The following is a 19,728-nucleotide window of genomic DNA, read 5'->3' as shown; positions in this document are numbered from 1 at the left end:
AGTGGCTATTGGGCAAGTAACTTATAGTGCTATTATACTAGTGTTTAATCGTTATTCCATGAGATCCTCAACACAAACGTACCTATGGTGTGGGGAGAGTAATGCGGCACCAGCCATCAAGATCTATAATAGTTTATGCAGAGTGGAGGAATGTTTATTAATGCTGCAAAATGAAATGTAGAATGGTAGCCCATAACACTATGATATTCTGGGCCCACAGGAGATAAGAAAACAGTGCTAATATTTATTAAGCATTTGCTTTGTGCCAGATACAGTGCAACGCATTCTACATGCTTTATCTTATTTCATTCAACTTTACAAAGTGAGGTACTATTATTATTCCCACTTTCCAAATGGGGAACCTGAGACTTGGAGAAGTTGACTTCTTGGAGGTCATATACCTAGAAAGTGGCAGAACTGGGATTTTGAACCTAGGCCATTTGCTACCCAAGCTTTAGCGATTCTCAAACTTTAGCATGCCTTGGACCCTCCTAGAGGCTTGATAAAACACATATTGCTGGGCCCCACCTCCAGAATTTCTGATTCAGTAGGTCTGGGGTAGGGCCTGAGAACTTGCATTTCTAACAACTTCCTAGATAATGCTGATGCTGGTGGTTCAAGACCACACTTCTAAGAAGTGCCACCATGTAGGATGATAACAGCGAGTTAAAGAATAAGTCCCATTTATTGTAGGCTTACGATTGTTTAAGTTCTCTCGTCCATGCTAGGGAATAAGAAGTAGCTAGTATTCCCTTTTTCTAAATGAATCTCAGATTCGTTAAATACCATGCCCAAGTCTGCACAGCTATTACTAAGTGTTACAGGCAGTGTTCAAAACCAGGTCTGTGGGGGCCCAGAGCCCACTAAACAGTCTGTCATTTTTCCAGGCCAGGGAAGTCTCAGCTGCACCACTTTCCTTAAAGCCCTCTTGTCTAGTGCTGCTTTCACTACAAGTGCAGCCTTTGCACCCCCTCGTTCAATCAGTGCCATCTCTGCTCTCTCCTTTAGGCGGGAAAGGATTTCTCTTCACTGTGGCTGACCTGCAGGCTGGAGTCGTTCGCTATCATCATGATGACAGTGACTCCACCAAAGACTTTGTGGTCTTCCGGATATTTGATGGCCATCATAGCATCCGCCATAAGTTTCCTATCAACATCTTGCCCAAAGATGACAGCCCCCCGTTCCTCATAAACAATGTTGTGATTGAACTGGAGGAGGGACAGACCATACTGGTCCAGGGGTCCATGCTGAGAGCTTCAGACATAGACTCCAGTGATGACTACATCTTCTTTAATATCACAAAACCACCGCAGGCTGGAGAGATTATGAAGAAGCCAGGGCCAGGCCTGATAGGTAAGTTCTGGCAGTAAGATCATTTGTGTCAGAATTCGTGCAGAGGTGGAAATCAAGTTTATGAGGTAAGATACAATTAGTATCCCCATTTTATAGATGGGAAGCCTGAAACGTAGAGAAGCTAAGTTGATCTATCCAAGGATGGGCATCTGGAAAGTTCTAGAGCTGGGCCTGAAGGTAACCATTACACTATGAAAAATTAAGACTGCCAAGCACAGTGATAGAACAAATAAGTTTGAAGAGAGATATTTGGCCTATTCTAGGTTATTGATAAAGTAATTTCATGAATGATATTTGCTTATTAGAATAATTTTACAACCACGTCTTAAAGTAGTCAGGAGTAACAAAACAGGGATCAAGTAGTTAGTGTTCCTTAAGACTACGTTTCTTAAAAATATTTTTCTAATGCTAATTTCTCTACGTATTTTAAGACAGGTGTGGCAATTTTAATTTTTCTGCTTTATTATTTATAATCTTTGATTAACAACTGTTAATGAAGATTCCTTGGATATATACAACATATGCAGAATGGAGCAGAGAAGACTTGGAGATAAGTCCTATATCTTTATACCCCAATGCCTGGCAGATGGTTACAAAAATATTTGGTGTTTTATGGACCCAACAGGTTATCCTATCCCTGGCTTCCTTCAGAGGGATCTATTTAATGGCATTATTTACTATCGTCACTTTGGTGGAGAAATCTTTGACGATTCTTTTGAATTTGTCCTGTGGGACAGCCATGAACCTCCAAATTTCTCAGTGCCACAGGTAAGAGGCCATCTCTAAACACTTTCCCAAAATCTTGTCCACAGATATCAGTTCTGGGAGATGTTATTAGAAACTACATGAAAATAGGTTTCAGTGTTCAAAGTCTGAGAAGCAACAGATTAAGCAAAATTAAGTCAATTTCTTTGCAACATCACTTCTCTTCCATTTATTTTTCTAAAGAGTTCTATAAATTTCCATGAATGTGGTGTTTCCAAGGTTATTTAACAGTGGGACCCTTTTGTACAGAACACCTCACAAAATTTTTTGGCCTCATGGCACTAAAGAAAACGGTGACATTTTATGTGTAGTGGTTAAAGTATAGGCTCTGGAGTTAGACAGTCTATGTTTCTCTTCTGTCCTTGACACTAATTAACTGGTTGATCTGTGCCTCAGTTTTTTCATCTTTAAAATGGAATAATACAACTTCCTTATAGTGTGATTGTGAGGGCAAGATGTTATATACAAAATACTGAGAACTTTTTGGCACATGGTAAGTACTCAATAAATAAATTAGCTATTATTTATTGTTGCTTTTGAAGAACTAGGAGTTTTGCTACCACTCAAGTATGTCATTTAAATATATAGAATGCAGATATAGATTTAAGGAGGCATTCTATAAAGAAATTACAGCAAATGGAATCAGTGTATGGTCTGGACAACTATAAAGGAGTAGACTCTTTGCAAGGAGAGAGTGGTTGGCGGTAAGAGCAGAAAAAAGAGAGCTGAAAATAAATGGTGACCTGCTACATGTAGTTTTTTTCCTAGACAGTTTATACTTATTATCTTGGAAGATAGCATGCATAGGGATCTAAGCAAATCTTGAACCAGTCCTAGAATGACTACTGAAAGTAGGTATCCCTGTTGGTTATATAATGTCTTCTCATCTCACAGTCAATTCACATTAGCTAATGCATACATGGACATTGAGCTGTTCATGTGTTTGCAAAGATGAAGGTAACAAAAAAGGGGTGATTAGGAAGAATGATGTCAGAGAACCCAGAAACTGAAGGAAGTAGGTGATTCCTGTTAAGAGGAAATGGAGAATGAATGAGAAAATTCTCGATTCAACTGCTTATTGAATAACAAATCAACTCCTTTACAAATAACAGGCCCGTATTTTCATCAATGTATTATGCACGATTTCTAGATTACATTTTTTTAAATAACTATTTCTATGTATTTTTTTAAGGTGTTTTTTTTTTGTTTGTTTGTTTGTTTTTAATTGGGGAAGGGGACCAGGACTTTATTGGGGAACAGTGTGTACTTCCAGGACTTTTTTCCAAGTCAAGTTGTTGTCCTTTCTATCTTAGTTGTGGAGGGTGCCATTCAGCTTCAAGTTGTTGTCCTTTCAGTCTTAGTTGTGGAGGGCGCAGCTCAGCTCCAGGTCCAGTTGCCGTTGCTAGTTGCAGGGGGCGATGCCCACCATCCCTTGCGGGACTCGAGGAATTGAACTGGCAACCTTGTGGTTGAGAGCCCACTGGCCCATGTGGGAACTGAACCGGCAGCCTTCGGAGTTAGGAGCACGGAGCTCCAACCGCCTGAGCCACCGGGCCGGCCCCCTAGGTTACATTTTTGATTGAGAATTTAGTTGATTTGATAATCCAAAATGGCAACTATTAATAGGATTTATTTCTAACCCTTCTGTTTTAGCTATTCAAACTGAGTTTTCTTTCTGACTAGAATACCATATCACTTTTAGCAGACTCTATGCCTTTTTGAAAATAGAAAACTCATGGCTTCTTTTTCCTCTTCTGCTATCATATATTTTATAGGTCATATTTTTATTTATATCATATTTCAGCTCAATGTAGTTGTCAGATCCCTCTAAAATAAAAACCACAGTGACTTCATTGAAACAAAACTATTTCTAAATCTTGGCAAATAAGTCAGACTAAAAACTGTAGATCAGTGATAAGGTTACTTCTTCTGATGGATGGATTTCTAAGCAAGGATCATAATCACATTTTTCTTTGCTTTCATTTTCTTAATCTATGTTGACAGACAGAGAGAATGTATACATTTGCTCTGTCTTCCTATACCACCTATTTTTGGCTCCTGAATATTCTCCAGCTCAGCCTTGTGCACCCACCTCTCTATCTGACATCTCCACATGTATATCTCACTAGCATTTTAAACTTACCATGTCCACAAGACATTTAGTATATTTACCTCAAAACTTGCACAAAACCACTGTAACTAGAATCTCTGAAACCATCTCTAACTCCTTTGTTTCTCAATATCTGAAAAACCAATTAGTCAACAAGTCTTACTAAATCTGCTGGATGAATTTCTCTCATCTGTCTCTGCTTCCCCACCCCATTGCCATTGCTTTACTTCCAACTTTCATCTTTTCGGGACTAGATTATCAGAATCCCTCACATGGTCTCTTAAGAATAGAAGAGATCCTTTTAATTTAGGACAATTAAAATCCTTTGATACAGTAGCAGCACATTTAGTAGAATCCACCTAGCATCAATTTTCCCCAAATTCTCCCTCTTCTGATTTGTGGCAGCTCTAGCTTAGTTCCTTTCCAGACTATGGACTTGCTGCTCTACACCATAATATCACCTGCTCCTGGAATCATTTTCTGATGTCCCCCTTCCACAATTCCCTCAGGCTGGGTCAGCTGGTATTTTTATATGATCTGATATAAAATCACTATAATGTGAGGCTATTATTTGTTTTATTGGATTAACTTTGAGCTCACTGATGAGCTCAAAGAATCCTGAACTATTCATCTGTGTGTCTTCAGGCCTTGGTATCAGACTTAGTAGAATCTCAAGAACTATGTCTTGGCCCCAAGTGGACTCCTGTTCTTTCAACTTTTATTGAACATAGGAGGAAATAAGAAGACTGAAACATTTGGTAGAAACTGAGGAGTCAGTGCGATGAGGAGGTAGTAAGTACAAAGGTTTATTCTTCAGAGTTTCCAGGAATCAGTGTATTCATAAGAACAAAAGAAGTAGAACAAGGATTTCTGGTCAAGATGGTGGAGTAGGTAAATGCGCTGCTTGCCTCCTCGCATGACCACATCAAAATTACAACTAAACTACAGAACAGCCATCGTTGAGATTGACCTGAAGTCTAGCTGCACAGAAGTCCTACAACTTAAGGCTATCCAGAAGAAGGCATGTTGAGACTGGTAGGAGGGGCAGAGACACGGAATGGGCTGGTGTCACACCAGCACTAGTGGCAGTTGGCCTCGGTTCACAGCTTAGCCTCTCTTAGGCCCCTTCAAGCACAGTGCAGGTGGCGGCCATCTGTGGATTGCTTTGTGGCTCATTCCAGGTTGCCAACCTGGGCAGGGTGCAGGCTGAAGCTGAACTTGGCCTGTGGCAGGGCCCCTCCCAGGAGACCCTTTGGACCAATCTGGAGCACCACCTGGCTGCCTCTGAGGGATGACACACCCAAAAGGCAGACTGGGCAGGCACCAGAGCGCTGCTAAAGTAAATCCTAATCCGTAGGGTCAGCCCCTGCGTAATAGCTCCTCCACTGTAATCACCGCCAGTTCTTATAATCAACCAGCCTGAGGGTCAATCCTCCCTATTGATATGCAAACAGCAACCAAGGATCAACTACAATAAGGAGGACACACGCAATCCACACAAAGGGACACACATGGAGCACCTGGCTCGGGTGACCAGGGAGACTGTGTCACAGGGCCCCGTAGGACACATACTACATGAGACTGTCTTGAGAGACATGGCAGTTCTGCTTAATACATAGAAACAAATACAGGGAGGCAGCCAAAATGGGGAGACAAAGGAACATGTCCCAATGAAAGAACAGAACAAAGCTCCAGAAAAAGAACTAAACAAATTGGAGATAAGAAATCTAAAAGATACAGAGTTCAAAACACTGGTAATAAGGATGTTCAGTGATTTCAGTGAGAGCTTCAGCAAAGAGGTAGGAAACATAAAAATGGAGCTAGAAAACATAAAAAAGAACCAGTCAGAAATAAAGAATATAATAACTGAAATGAAGAATACATCAGAGGAAATCAACAGTAGATTAGACTAAGCAGAGGATTGAATCAGTGATTTAGAAGATAAGGTGGCAGAAAACACCCAAATAGAACAGAAAATAGAAAAAGGAATCCAAAAAAAAAAAAAATGAAGATAGTTTAAGGGGCCTCTAGTACAACATCAAGTGTCCCAGAAGGAGAAGATATGACATTTGCTTTCTCTGTCTGAGTTACTCCACTCAGCATAATACCCTCTAGGTCCTACCATGTTGTTACAGATGGCAAGATTTCATTATTTTTGATGGCTGAGTAATATTCCATTGTATATATGTACCTCCTCTTCTTATCTATTCATCTATTCAGGGACACCCAGGTTGCCTTCATATATTGACTACTATAAATAATGCTGCAATGAACATATGGATGCACATGTCCCTTCAAACTGTGTTTTGGGTTTCTTTGGATAGTATCTAGAAGTGGGATTACTGGGTCCTTTTTTGTCTCTTGTTATAGCCTTTGTTTGAAAGTCTATTTTGTCTGGTACAAGTATTGCTGCCATAGCCTTTTTTTTTTTCATTTCCACTTTCATGAAATATCTTTTTCCATCCCTTTACTTTCAGTCTGTGTGTGTCTTTTGATTTGACATGAGTCTCTTATAGGCAGCATAAGCAAAGGTCTTGTTTTCTTATCCATTCAGCTAGCTATCTTTTGATTGGAGTATTTAATCCATTTACATTTATATTAATTGTTGATAGATATGCAGTTATTGTCATTTTATTATTTATAATTTTCCTTCTTTTTCTCCTTCTCCTTCTTCTCCAAGAAGTCTCTTTAACATTTCTTGTAATACTTGTTTGGGGTTGATTAACTCCTTTGGCTTTTTCTTTCTTGTCTGGGAAGCTCTTTATCTGTCCTTCAATCCTAAATAATAGTGTTGCTAGGTAGAGTAACCTGGTTGTAAGTCCAGGCTTTTCATCACTTTGAATTTTTTGTGCCAATCCCTTCTGGCCTACAAAGTTTCTGTTGAAAAATCAGCTGATAGTCTTACGGGAGCTCCCTTATAGGTAACCATAACTGCTTTCCTCTTGATGCTTTTAAGATTTGCTTTGTTTTCAAGCTTTGACATTTTAATTATGATGTGTCTTGGTGTGGGCCACTTTGGGTTCATCTGCTTGGAACTGTCTACATTTCTTGGACTTATATGTCTATTTTCTTCACCAGGATAAGGAAGTTTTCTGTCATTATTTATTCAAATAGGTTTTCGATTCCTTTCTCTCTTCACCTTCTGGGACACTTGATGCTGTACCAGAGGCGCCTTAAACTATCTTCATTTTTTTTCACTTATATCTGGAATCTAAAGGACAAGATAAACAAACAAAACAGAAACAAACTCATAGATACAGAGAACATTTTGAGGGTTACCAGATAGGAGGGGTGTGGTGGGCTGGGTGAAAAAGGTGAAGGGTGGAAAAGTACAAACTGGTAGATACAAAATAGTTATGGGGATATAAAGTATAGCATAAGGTTTATAGTCAATAATATTGTAATAACTATGGTATCAGATGGGACTAGATTTATTGAGGTGACCATCTCATAAGTTACACAAATGTCTCATCACTATGTTTTACATCTAACACTAATATACTGTATATTAACTTTAATTGAAAAATTTAAAAAAATTATTAAAAAATAGAACAAAACATGTATTTTGTGTGTGTGTGCTATAAACATTTTTGTGTTGTAGAATCCTGATAACTTCACTGAAACTCCATTTTTTTTTTTTTTTTTAAATCTCTTTTTTTTAGGGGAACAGGATTTTTATTGGGGAACAGTGTGCACTTCCAGGGCTTTTCTCCAAGTCAAGTGGTTGTCATTTCAATCTTAGTTGTGGAGGGTTCTGTTCAGCTTCAAGTTGTTGTTCTTTCAGTCTTAGTTGTGAAGGGCGCAGCTCAGCTCCAGGTCCAGTTGCCGTTGCTAGTTGCAGGGGGCACAGCCCACCATCCCTTGCGGGAGTCAAACCGGCAACCTTGTGGTTGAGAGGACACGCTCCAACCAACTGAGCCATCCGGGAACTCAGCGGCTGCTCAGCTCAAGGTGCCATGTTCAATCTTAGTTGCAGGGGGCAGAGCCCACCATCCCTTGCGGGACTCAAGGAATTGAACTGGCAACTTTGTGGTTGAGAGCCCACTGGCCCATGTAGGAATCGAACCGGCAGCCTTCAGAGTTAGGAGCACGGAGCTCTAACCACCTGAGCCACTGTGCTGGCCCTGAAACTCCAATTTTTAAAGGATGTAAATGATGATATAGTTTTCTGATTATAACGTCTTCAATTTGGACAAGTATCTAGTCATGGCCTACAAATAAAAGTGTATTTAAAATAGTCAACAAAATTTGTAACTTTCAGTTGTTCAACTAAAAGTCCAGAGAAGATGATTACTTGATGGGAGCTGTTGTAATCAGAAAGTTCCACAGTCACTGTAGATTAAACTAAGGCACAGGATTGTTTAGGTCATGCTATTAGAACACTTCCTTTGATGGAGGCTGAAACCAAGCATATCCTTAGGTGAGAAACAATATAATTAAAGCTGGAAGGAAGTTATATAAGCAGGGATGCCCCTTACCTCCTCTTATCCTTCCCAACTGAATATTCCTACTGAGAGATGTTCCTGCATATCTGATGCACCTAAGAGGGGTCTACGTATCGGCAAGAAACTCCCTCCCTCTTTTTATATTGGTTGTCATTACTGTCACCAAATAGAGCCTCATCCACTCAATTTGCTTTTGAAAAATATTTCCTTTTTTATCCTTCTCAGTAGCGGGCTTTATAGAGCTTAAGCCTTAGGTCATAAACCAATAGAGAGAGTAACATTAGAAGTAAAATGGAGTGCACAAAATAAGGATAGAAGAAAGAAGCAGAAAGAGGACTAAGAAGCAGAGTAAGAAAGGAAGCAGATGCCACACAGTCCTGTCGGTGACGTGGAAGGGAGCAATGAAATGTGACAGGATGAGAGAACAGGCACCCAGGGGGTGGGCATTTATCAGAAGTCAGGCCAGAAAGTGGGGTGGGCACAACTGGCATTGGAAGAAGTTCCTGGGCTGAGAAACAACACTGGGTAATTTAAAGGAAGATGTAAGGTAAAGAATCAGGCAGGAATCAAAGCTCTGGGCAGAGAAAGGATCAAGAACCCAGGTCGACAAGAAAGTCACATATATTATGAATATGATTCTGAGGGTCAAGGTTAGGCTTTGTCATTTTGTATACTGAAGTCTGATTGATTCCCTGCAAGTCTGTATTGTGGGTGCTTATGGCAATAAGTAGACAGGAGGCATATAGGGGAAGCCAGCAAGCTAGAGCCCAGTGACTGGTCTGGGCACTAGTTTTCCATTCTCTGGAAATGGGTATTTAATAATGTCTTTTTATAACCAAATTTCAGTAAAATGAGAACATTTTATTTCTCTATGGAGTTTCTTCAAATAGGATTTTTCTCGTCCACACACACACACACACACACACACACACACAGAGTAATTGTTTAAACATGCATAAATATGTAAAGACACATCAACTTAGGGGATCATAAAGCATGTTGAAAAATGTGCCCACCAAGAATTACTACAGGGGTATAAAAAAGCATGCTTGTACATTCTTTTTATACAAAGAATACATTGGAGAATAAATTAGCATGGAAAATGGTCTCTTTGAAGGCACAATAACTATTGTTTCCTTATTAAACCCAGTTTTTCAATTAAGTGGAGCCTCACTGATCCACACTATGGCTGGGAGGGCCCCATAGAGAATTTCTGAACTTTGTAGATTAGCAAAAAACTATAATTGGAAAAAAAATTGTGACACAGACTCCAGGAGGCTCGAAAAATGGTTGTCATTGTGTTCCTTTATTTTGATGACTGGCTTTAGTGTTTAATTATTGAAATGCTTCATAATGGAGTAGTAAATGTGCTGTACACTTTTGTAAAAGTAATGAAGGATGGAGACAGGGAATTAATTTATTGAGCACCTCCTACCAAGTACTCACTGTACTACCAGCAATCTCATTTGATCCTGACAACATTTCAGTGTAATAGCCATTGTTATTGTTCCCAGTGTACAGAGAGAAAAACTGACCCCAAAGGAGTTCAGTGATTTGCCCCAGGGAACACAGCTTGTAAGTGGCCAAGCTGATGTTCTAGTATTTTCCATATCATAGTAAAAGCTTAACCATGTTTTAGTTTTTGCTTTGTACGTCACTTTAAAAAGGAATTCTCTTCGCTTTCAAATTGGGTATTATGAACACCATTATTGTAAACAAAATTGGCATTGCTGATCAATGCTTCAGTGACAATATTAAATTTATTAAAATAAATTGATTAAATTAAAATATTAAATTTGTTAAAATAAATCAAAACCAGGGCAAGAATACCCACAATACCAAGCAAATGTACCATTTTAAGAGACAGTAAATAAATGCTTTCTCACACCACTTGAGGATTATTGTAAGAAAATGTGATGATAAAACCTGGTTGCAAATCCTCCTTGCCCTGTAGCAGCATCTAAACCTGTGAGTATGGTTTTAAAAATGCTTAAGATTACAAGGGCATGTTGACTCATTTAGTTAGCAAACACCAATGATGTGCTTCTACCTGCAGAATACCCTACCAGTTGTGGTAGAGCTACAGAGACGAAAGTAATTTTTATTGAGCACCTACTATGTCCCAGATATTTTATCTACGTAGTGATACTTGGCCCTCATAACCACTCCGTTAGGTTTCCAATGTTATGCTTAACTTATATACAAGAAAATTGATATTTAAAAAAATTGAGTGACTTATTCAAGATCAGTAGCTACTAAGTGATACACTCAGGAGTTTAATTGTCTGTTCACCACCAAATTCCTTGTGATTTGTACTATACTATGGGCCTCCTCTTATGGAACTTTCAGTCTAGGAAAGACTGATGTGGAAACTACTAATAATATATAGGACCATGAAGTAATGTTTGTTGAGGGATAAGCAAAATTCAGGAACAGTTACTTCCAGCTGAGAAATTAGGGAAATTTTCAAGAAGAGCCTTCAATTATAAGAAGAACTCCGGAGAAAGCAGGAGAAAAGCATTCCAGATTGAAGAAACAACATGATCCAAAGCATAGAGGCGTGTTTGAAAACCCAGTCCTTTGTGTACAACTAGAGTGTTGGATTAATGTTGAAAGGAGTAAAAATGAAGTTGAAAAATAGATTGTCTAAACTATGGAGGGTTATATATGTCTTATCACAATAAATATGTAAAAAATAATTTTAAAAACATAATATTGGCAAAAAAGTCACTACAAAAGTCAAAAATAAAAACAAACTGTAGCGAGTCTTAGATAGCATGCTAAGGAGTTTGAATAATTCTGTCCCTTCTGAATGGTTGCTTAAGATTTTTGACAAGGTGAATAACCTGATTTGATTTGCATTTAAAAAAAGATAACATTAGAGGTATGTAAGTCTAGATTAGCTATTGGAGTCAGGGCTAACAGAAAGCTGTTGCAATAACATAAGGAAGAAATTATGAGAACTGGAGCTCGGCCAGTAACAGTAGGAATGACTGCTGGGGTGGGAGGGGATTTGGTCACTGTAGGAATTTTATAAGTAGAAACCCTGGGAGGTGTGTTACACATATGTAGGTGGAGAAGGGGGGAACCAAAAGTAATGTCAAGATTTCTAGAATCAATGAGTAGAGGGAGGTAAGAAAGTACAGGTTGTTGGTGGAAGGGAGATGTAGAAATACCCATTCTATAGCACTTATGACTGCATTAATTAGACTTGTGATAATTACATTCTTAAAATATAAAATGGGTGGAGAATGTTTAATTTTTGGCTCACGTTCTTAATAGCTCCTGAATCATTTCATTGGAAGTATATTATAAATGACAGTTTTTGAAAGTCATCAAAAATCACTGTGACGAGGTGATTGGGATGTTTTCTTTGGTGTCTTTTTGGTATTTCAAATTAATGATACAGATAATTTCTTTCCAGGTGGTGACAATCCATATCACTCCAGTGGATGACCAGCTTCCAAAAGAGGCACCTGGAGTTTCTCGGAATTTGGTTGTCAAGGAAACTGACGTGGCCTACATAACTAAGAAACAGCTACATTTTATAGATACAGAATCGTATGACAGGTTGCTGCTCTATACAATAACAACTCCTCCATTTTTCTCCTTCCACCACAGGTATCTCTATGAAAAGTCATCACCTGGGCTGTTAGTGCAGGTTTGTGTGATAGGACTGCAGAGTCAAAAGTGTCAGTGCATAGTACTGTGGTTCAATTTGTTCGTCAGACATGAATTTAAATTCAATTCAGCATTTACTCTAATCTGAAACTTATACCTCCCTTCAAAAGTGGTATTAGTGGGTAAGTGACCTGTATCTTATAGTGTCTTCAGCTTAGGTAGGCTTAAAGCAGTCTTTAATCCCCTTCCTAAAAAGCATGCTTCTTTCTTCTTTTTAGTAAAATTCATTGAATCGTTATAACATTAATTTAAGATATAACAGGCCGCAGAATGGTCATATTCTATGATTCCAATCCGGAAAGTGGTGTGAATACACCTCAGGCTTGTATCAGGTAGAGGAAACATTTTTAGAATGAGAATAAAGGTACTCTTTCATGATGGCAAAGTAGAAAATATTGTACATACTTTTTGCATTAATAAGAATGACATTGATGAGATTGGACTTAAGGTGAGAACCGCCCCCCCCCAACACAAAGAGAGAATATGAAGATGGAACATTTGAGTTCTTCCCACAATGAACTGTTGTGCTTTTTCTTTTTTAAATGGGTTGTAGGCTATTTGACTTAATTTTTGTTACCTGGAAAATGAGTGAAAATGTTCTCCTGTATTTCTCTTTAGACACTTGGATGCTGGGAAATTATTCATGGTGGACAGCATACCAAAGCTAACCAAAAATCCTGCAGCCCTGGGCCTAAAGTCATTCACTCAGGTAGGAGGCTATGCTAAAATGTTGAAGACTATGATGGAAGTGTCTTCTGAGAAGTCCTGGTGTTCCCAGTATTGCTCTTCTAGATGTTGGCCTTTGACATCTATTACAGATGCTTTATGTCTTTATCTTTTTTGCTTGTACATTTGCAATAAGCATGTGACATTCATTTGACAATGTTTGATCAACCTGGATATGATTTCCAAATCTTGTTGTAATTCAACAGACTTTTGCACTGTTTTGCCAGCAGCAGGGCTGTGATGTAGAGACCTGGCGCATAGGTTTTTATTCCACCAAATCCAGTTTACCTAATATTAGGGTGCTAGAGCTGCCATACCAACGTGCCACAAACTGAGTGGCTTAAAACCACTGAGATTTATTATCTCACAGTTCTGAAGCCTGAAAGACTGAAATCAAGGTGTCGACACGACCGTGCTGTTTCTGAAACCATGCACTGGAATCTTTCCTTGCCTTTTCCTGCTACTGGTGGTTTGCCGATGATGATCTTTGACATTCTGTGGCTTGTAGGTGTATTGCTCCAACCTCTGCCTCTGTCATCCCATGGCCACCTTCTTCCTGTTTGTGTCTCTTCTCTTATTATATGAGTAAGGTTACCAGTTAGATTAGATTAAAGGCCCACTCTTCTCCACTGTGACGTCACCTTAACTAATTACATCTACAACAAACTTATTCCCAAATAAGGTCCCATTCCGAGGCACTGGGGCTTAGGATTTCAACATAGCTTTTGAAGGGGGACACAATTCAACCCATAACATCTTCTACCTTCCAAAATTCTTATCGGTCGTCTCCCTACTCCTGTGGAATCTACTCTTTAGATCCCCACAGGGGTCACGTAATGGTGATGAGTGCTCAGATAGTGGCCACCTCCGTAGCTTGCGGCTTCATTATGCCTAATCTCACTGGAGTTAGAAGTTGTAAATGAGTACGTCTACCCCATCTGGGAAGTATGACCATTTTATCAATTTTACAGATAAGGAAAAAGAGGCCTAGCAGGTTAAGTAGACTGACTAGTATCACACAGCTATTTAAAGTAGTAGAGCTTACGCATAAGCTCTCCTTACGACAGAGCTGGGTTAAAATTCCAGTCTCCTGTCTTTCAGAGCTGGCTGGCTTCCAGCACTTGATATAGTTACTTAATTTCTTTGTCATTTTCCCTCCTGATTTTTAGAAAAGGTGACTTAGAAAATAGATCTTTCTGGAATCATCAAATTGATGATGGTGGCAAACAAAGTTTGATATCACTCACCATGATGGTTCTCTTAGACTTAGAGCTCTGAAAATCTCTGACCCTTGAAAACTGGCACCCATGTGTCCGTCTCAATTTGCTTTTCAGGATGCTGTAAACCATATGAAAGTGGCCTATATGCCACCTATGCATGACATAGGCCCCCACCTCCAACACGTCCAGTTCACGTTTTCCATCAGTAACCAGCATGGTGGCACTTTGCACGGGATCTGCTTTAATATCACGATTCTTCCAGTGGACAACCAAGTTCCTGAGGTATGTACAATATGAAGGATGAAAAGGAAGGAGGATGTAAAGAAAGCAAGGAAAGACTTTAAAACTTATTGGAAATGCTGACCTGTCTTTAGGCTATTTTAAAGAACTTTTTATTTTCTAGCTACATGTAGGAAGAAAAGAATGGGAGGGGAGTCCTTCACCTCCCATGGGACTTTCTATTTATAAAGCGAGATTTTCCAGTTGCTGAATTTGGCATTCTTTTCAAAGCTTTATAAGAATCCCTTTCCTTTCCACTGAATTTCACATGCTGATCCGGGGAAGGGGATTAAATTATGGGTCTCTTTACAACCAGAAGGTTTTATTTACTCTCACCACAGGCCACTTATGCCACTGTGTAATCTAGAGACGCTTTTAATTTTCCAAAATGAATTACGATGGGACCTTCCATTCTATCCCATCCTTCTCCCCAATGTTTATGTAAACTTTAAAGTACTGGGGTCTTTCATTAAAACTTAAGTATGAAGGCCATGCCATCTTGTGTATCTTATCTGAGAAGGTTGGGGTTTATACTGAAAGTTTGTTCTATACCCTGCCTCCTCTCCCCCAGAATGCTAGACTTAATTAGTGTGTCTATTCCTGAGCTCATTTTCCCCCTACAAAGCGAAAAGACAAAGTAGGATTGCCCATCCACTAGGAACCTTAGTGGACTAGAACCTATACATATCTCATCCCTAATGTCACCTTCCCAGGTAGCTAGCCACGGAAGCACTGATGTCCCCTTGCTTGCTCACTGCTCACCATCTCTACACCTGACCAAGGCCGACGTCTTACTTTGAGGGACCATGAGGCTTATCTTATGTACAGAACTGGGTTGGATTAAAAAAAGAAACAGTAGCAAAAACAACATTTTTAAATAACGAGTTGCCAACACTTTAAACATTAGGAGGTTCCATATCAAGTCTAGATTTCTAGCTTCTATTGAAAATTTGGAAGCTCTGGCAACACTGAGCCTACATACCCCATGGCCACAGTAGTACAGGGCATGCTCCCCAGTTACCAAAGTCCCCACCCAACTCATCACAGTCATTTACGTCACGGGCCTGCGACCTTAGGCCTCTGACCTTGCAATTTTTGGTAGAAGATGCACCAAAGAATTCACATAAAATAAACTATATTCTTTGACTCTTTCCCTGTCAGGCACCAGATCACATTCTCTGTAGAGAAAATATTTTAGAAAAATTGTTCATTTGAGTAGATTTTTCTCAGACCGTCCTTTTCTATGTATGAGATAGAGGCCTGAAATAGCCCAGCATCTAAAAAAGAAGCTCAAGCTTTTCTAGAATAATCGTGGAGAAATCATCTTTTATTCAAAGCCGGCCAAGTCTCTTGCTAGAGAAAGGTGATCTGTTGAGAAAACCAAAAAGGATGAAGTAAACAGTTACCTCCTTTCTTTCCAGGTAGATGGAATAGTTATGAGGACTTGGAGCTAAAGAGGCACAGTGGCTTCTTTTTTCTACAGTGTATGGGACAAATGAAATAGTACCTTAGAGAACTGAGAATAGTGGAAATAAAATTAAATGAATAGTGTCAGTAAAACCAGCCACAGGAGTAGTGCCCTGATGTCAAATACCCACAGGTGGTTGGGCTGAGTGACAACCACTAGGGGACTTGACACCACGGTAACCTGCAGTCTCAGAAACCTAAGCACTGGGTTTGGGCAGGGACTGAGAAGTTAATAATTTACTACTAGGGCCAAATTAGCCTTATTGCATTTTTTTTTTTTTAAAGTCTCTCTCTCTCTCTCTCTCTCTCTCTCTCTCTCTCTCTCTCTCTCTCTCTTTCTTTCTCTCTCTGTACACACACACACACACACACACACACACACACACACACGAAAGGTTGGACAATTAAGTTTGTGAACTAAATTGCCTAATATAGCCAAGTATATTCCTTGGAACATTAGCATCTTGGGATATTAATTAATGTAAACCAGGAAAACATGAGGCTGCAGACATGGACCTTGTTTCAAAGATATTTCTTCTCTCTCAATAAGAGCTCCCTTTGTTTCTGTCTCCTACCAACAGTGAAAACGTAGGTTTGGCAAGATGAGAGTAAGACAATTGGGAAAGGATAGGGGTGAGGGGGCTTGTAAGGAGACAAGGTTCTTGCTTTTATGTTTTCCTTTGCTGGTGGATGTAGTTCATTAAAGAGTAGAGGGCAGCTGTCTCAGGGTGGTTGGTCTGATAATTTCTATGATCCATCTGGATGCTCCTGGCTGCTGTGCCCTGGTGGGCAGGATAGGGCAGGGCTCTGAGTGGAGGCTTCAGCTTGTCTTTGCTCACTTCCCTTTCCTTGCCCATTCCTTGTTCCTTCCGAATTACCAACTCTTTCCTCAGGGAACATTCTCCTTTCCAGGACCAGCAGCTGCTCTGAGGAGAGTATTTCTTCCTTGGAGAATGCTGTGTCCTCACATTGGCAGGGCATCCAGATCATCTGTGAGGGGCCCTCAGAGCATACAACTGGGTCCCCCAACTGTATCTGCTTGCTTTGTGTAGTAATACAAACTTGGGGAAATGCTGGGTTAAACAAAGTTAACATATATTTCTGTTGTAGGATCTCAGAGTATTGAATATGTTTATGTGCCTTATAAATCTCCAAGGTAAAGAAATTGTGTGTGACAGCTTTCTAGACTTATTTGGCCATGGAACACTTCTTGGCCCCCAGTCAATGTGTTGATAAAATATCCTAAGCCCTTCTAACTTTCTTCTTACTTACAAATGAATTATCAGTCAGTTGAGCAGTGGGTTTTTCTATTACAGAAAATGTCTTTAGGGTTTACTATTTAAGTCTAATGTTTGAATAAATCAGTTTCCTATGGAATCTTCAATTTCCAATCTTCAATTTCCCTGTGCCACTTCCATCTCTAAAATACTCGCTACAACTGACGTTGGAAAGCTCCAATCAATTTCCCAAGTCTTTAAGAAATTTTAGGTTGAAAAAAGAGATGAATTCTTTTCTCCAGGGGAACTTGATACAGGTTTTGCTCATTTGGTAGATTAGTGTATATACTCGTGTGTGTTGAGCATTGGTGGGTGTGGTCATGATGATGAACGCCATTTTCTCAGTTTAGCACCACAGATAATAATCAATTTGATTGTTGCTTTTACTATACAAGGTCGGAGATAAATGTAGATACTTCAGGTTTATAGATCTGCCTTGCTTCTTTGTATACATCCATGTTTAAAATAGGAAATATTTAGTAAACAATACTTTTCAGCCAAGATGTTCCACGTATGAACTTGTCCCCTATACCACATTCTTGAAAAATTAATTAATATGTGAAGATGGTACTGGAACTTTTCTATTGATTTCTTCAGAGATACCTCATGGAACAAGACTTTAAATGTTTCCCTCTGATGTATATATGAAGAAAATAAAGTCATTACTCAAAGAGTAAACTGTACATATTGCACTCCCAGTATTTAAAGAGAAATTTATAGCATTAAATGCATATTTAGGGGAACAATTAAAATCATACTATATATATTTGTGTATCTGTGTGTATACACACAAGTAAATGTATGCAATTGAAATCAAAACAATATTAGCACCTTAGAAAATTAAAGAAGTGATAATTAAACAAAACAAGCACACGGGGAGATATAATAAATGTTACAGCACAATTCAATGGAATTGAAAACAAAAACAATAAAGAAAATCAATGAAACCCAAAGCTGTTTTTTTTTTTTTTAAACGATTAATAAAACTGATAAACATCAGGCAAGTCTAACCAAGGAAAAAAGAGAAAGGACACAAACTACTATCAGGAATGAAGGGAAAGGCATAACTACGATCTCATAGACATTAAAAGGAAAATAAGGGAGGGTACCAAATCCTAACCACTAGACCACGAGGGAGCCATAAGAAAAGATAAACTAGTGCCATTTACGACAACATGGAGGGAAGTTGAAGTTATCATGCTAAGCAAATGTCAGAGAGAAAAGTCGAGAACCATAAGATTTCACTCATATGGGGGATATAAAACTGAAAGCAACTAACAAACAAACAAAAACTCATAGATGCAAACAACAGTTAAGTGGTTACCAGAGAGTAAGGGGGGAGGAGAGGTAGAGGAAGAGTATAAAAAGGGTCAAATATATGGTGACAGAAGAATTGACTCTGGGTGGTGAACACACAATGCAATATAGAGATGATGTGTTATAGAATCGTACACTTGAAACCAATATAATTTTACTAACCAATGTCACTCCAGTAAATTTAATAAAAACAACAACAACAACAACAACAACAAACTAAATGTTTCTTTCGTTCTTTCTAGGTTGTTACCAAGTCTCTGAGAGTGACTGAGGGAGGTCACTGCATCATCAGCACAGAGCACATTTGGGTTTCTGATGAGGACACCAAATTGGACAATATCAACCTCTCCCTGCAGAGACTGCCTCAGCATGGAAGGGTGGAGCTGAATGGGCTTCCTCTAAATGCAGGGGTCACATTTTCTTGGGGAGCCCTCCATGCCTTAAAAGTCAGGTTAGAACATTTCCTGTTTTTTGGGGTTTTTTTTGTCTTTACATGCTTTGGCTCCCATCTGGATCAATTGTGAGGCAGAGAAAGAGAAAGAAGTTTATCCAATTCATTGAGAATTATCAAACATACCACTTAATACTCTCAAGGGTCAGTTGAAAATTAGAAATGACGAACTTTTAATTTTCCTCCAGACATTTTCTTTCCCTCCGGCTTGCTGTACTAGTGGGAATGACTTTATGGATAGTTAAACAACAAGAATTCATTACCATGAATATTAAATTTGCTGAAACTGCACATATCGCAAGAGGTAACAGTCAAAGTAGATGAATATGGACTGAAATCCTCTATAAAACCAATCTACATAATTGATCTTGGCTTTAAGAGCCATTTTCATAACCCTGGAAACTCAGGGATAGAATTCTATTGATCAATGTCATTAGTGTAAATTTTTATTCCAGTTTACAGGGAAGGGGATTTGGAGGCAAACGAGTAGGGTAGGCTGGGTAGATAGGGCATGAAGTGGTACTTGGCTCAGTGACAGTCAGGGATAGAACAATCCCTGCCCCATGGCCACACGGTAGTTCCCCTTACCTTGTGGTCTTTCATGGTTCTGTAAGAAACTTTTCTACAAAATCTAGTA

The 19,728-nt window shown here is 39.1% G+C and overlaps 1 protein-coding gene across 8 annotated transcripts in view; it reads left to right on the top strand.

The window, feature by feature from the left end:
* FREM1 (FRAS1 related extracellular matrix 1) overlaps positions 1–19,728 on the top strand; it is a 163,349-nt gene that overhangs the window by 53,494 nt on the left and 90,127 nt on the right. For all 8 annotated transcript variants that reach the window (XM_074330369.2, XM_074330368.2, XM_074330367.2 and 5 more), the window contains exons 10-15: positions 1,009–1,353; positions 1,979–2,121; positions 12,098–12,294; positions 12,973–13,063; positions 14,415–14,582; positions 18,883–19,091. In XM_074330369.2, coding sequence (XP_074186470.2) covers positions 1,009–1,353; positions 1,979–2,121; positions 12,098–12,294; positions 12,973–13,063; positions 14,415–14,582; positions 18,883–19,091 — 1,153 coding nt within the window. The remainder of the gene's footprint in view (positions 1–1,008; positions 1,354–1,978; positions 2,122–12,097; positions 12,295–12,972; positions 13,064–14,414; positions 14,583–18,882; positions 19,092–19,728) is intronic.

This window comes from Rhinolophus sinicus, chromosome 16, assembly GCF_057876585.1.
Source record: "Rhinolophus sinicus isolate RSI-liver-muscle chromosome 16, RSI-T2T, whole genome shotgun sequence".
Classification (NCBI taxonomy): domain Eukaryota; kingdom Metazoa; phylum Chordata; class Mammalia; order Chiroptera; family Rhinolophidae; genus Rhinolophus; species Rhinolophus sinicus.
The sequence above is the reverse complement of the archived record's forward strand: the minus strand, read 5'-3'. Positions and strand labels throughout refer to the sequence as shown.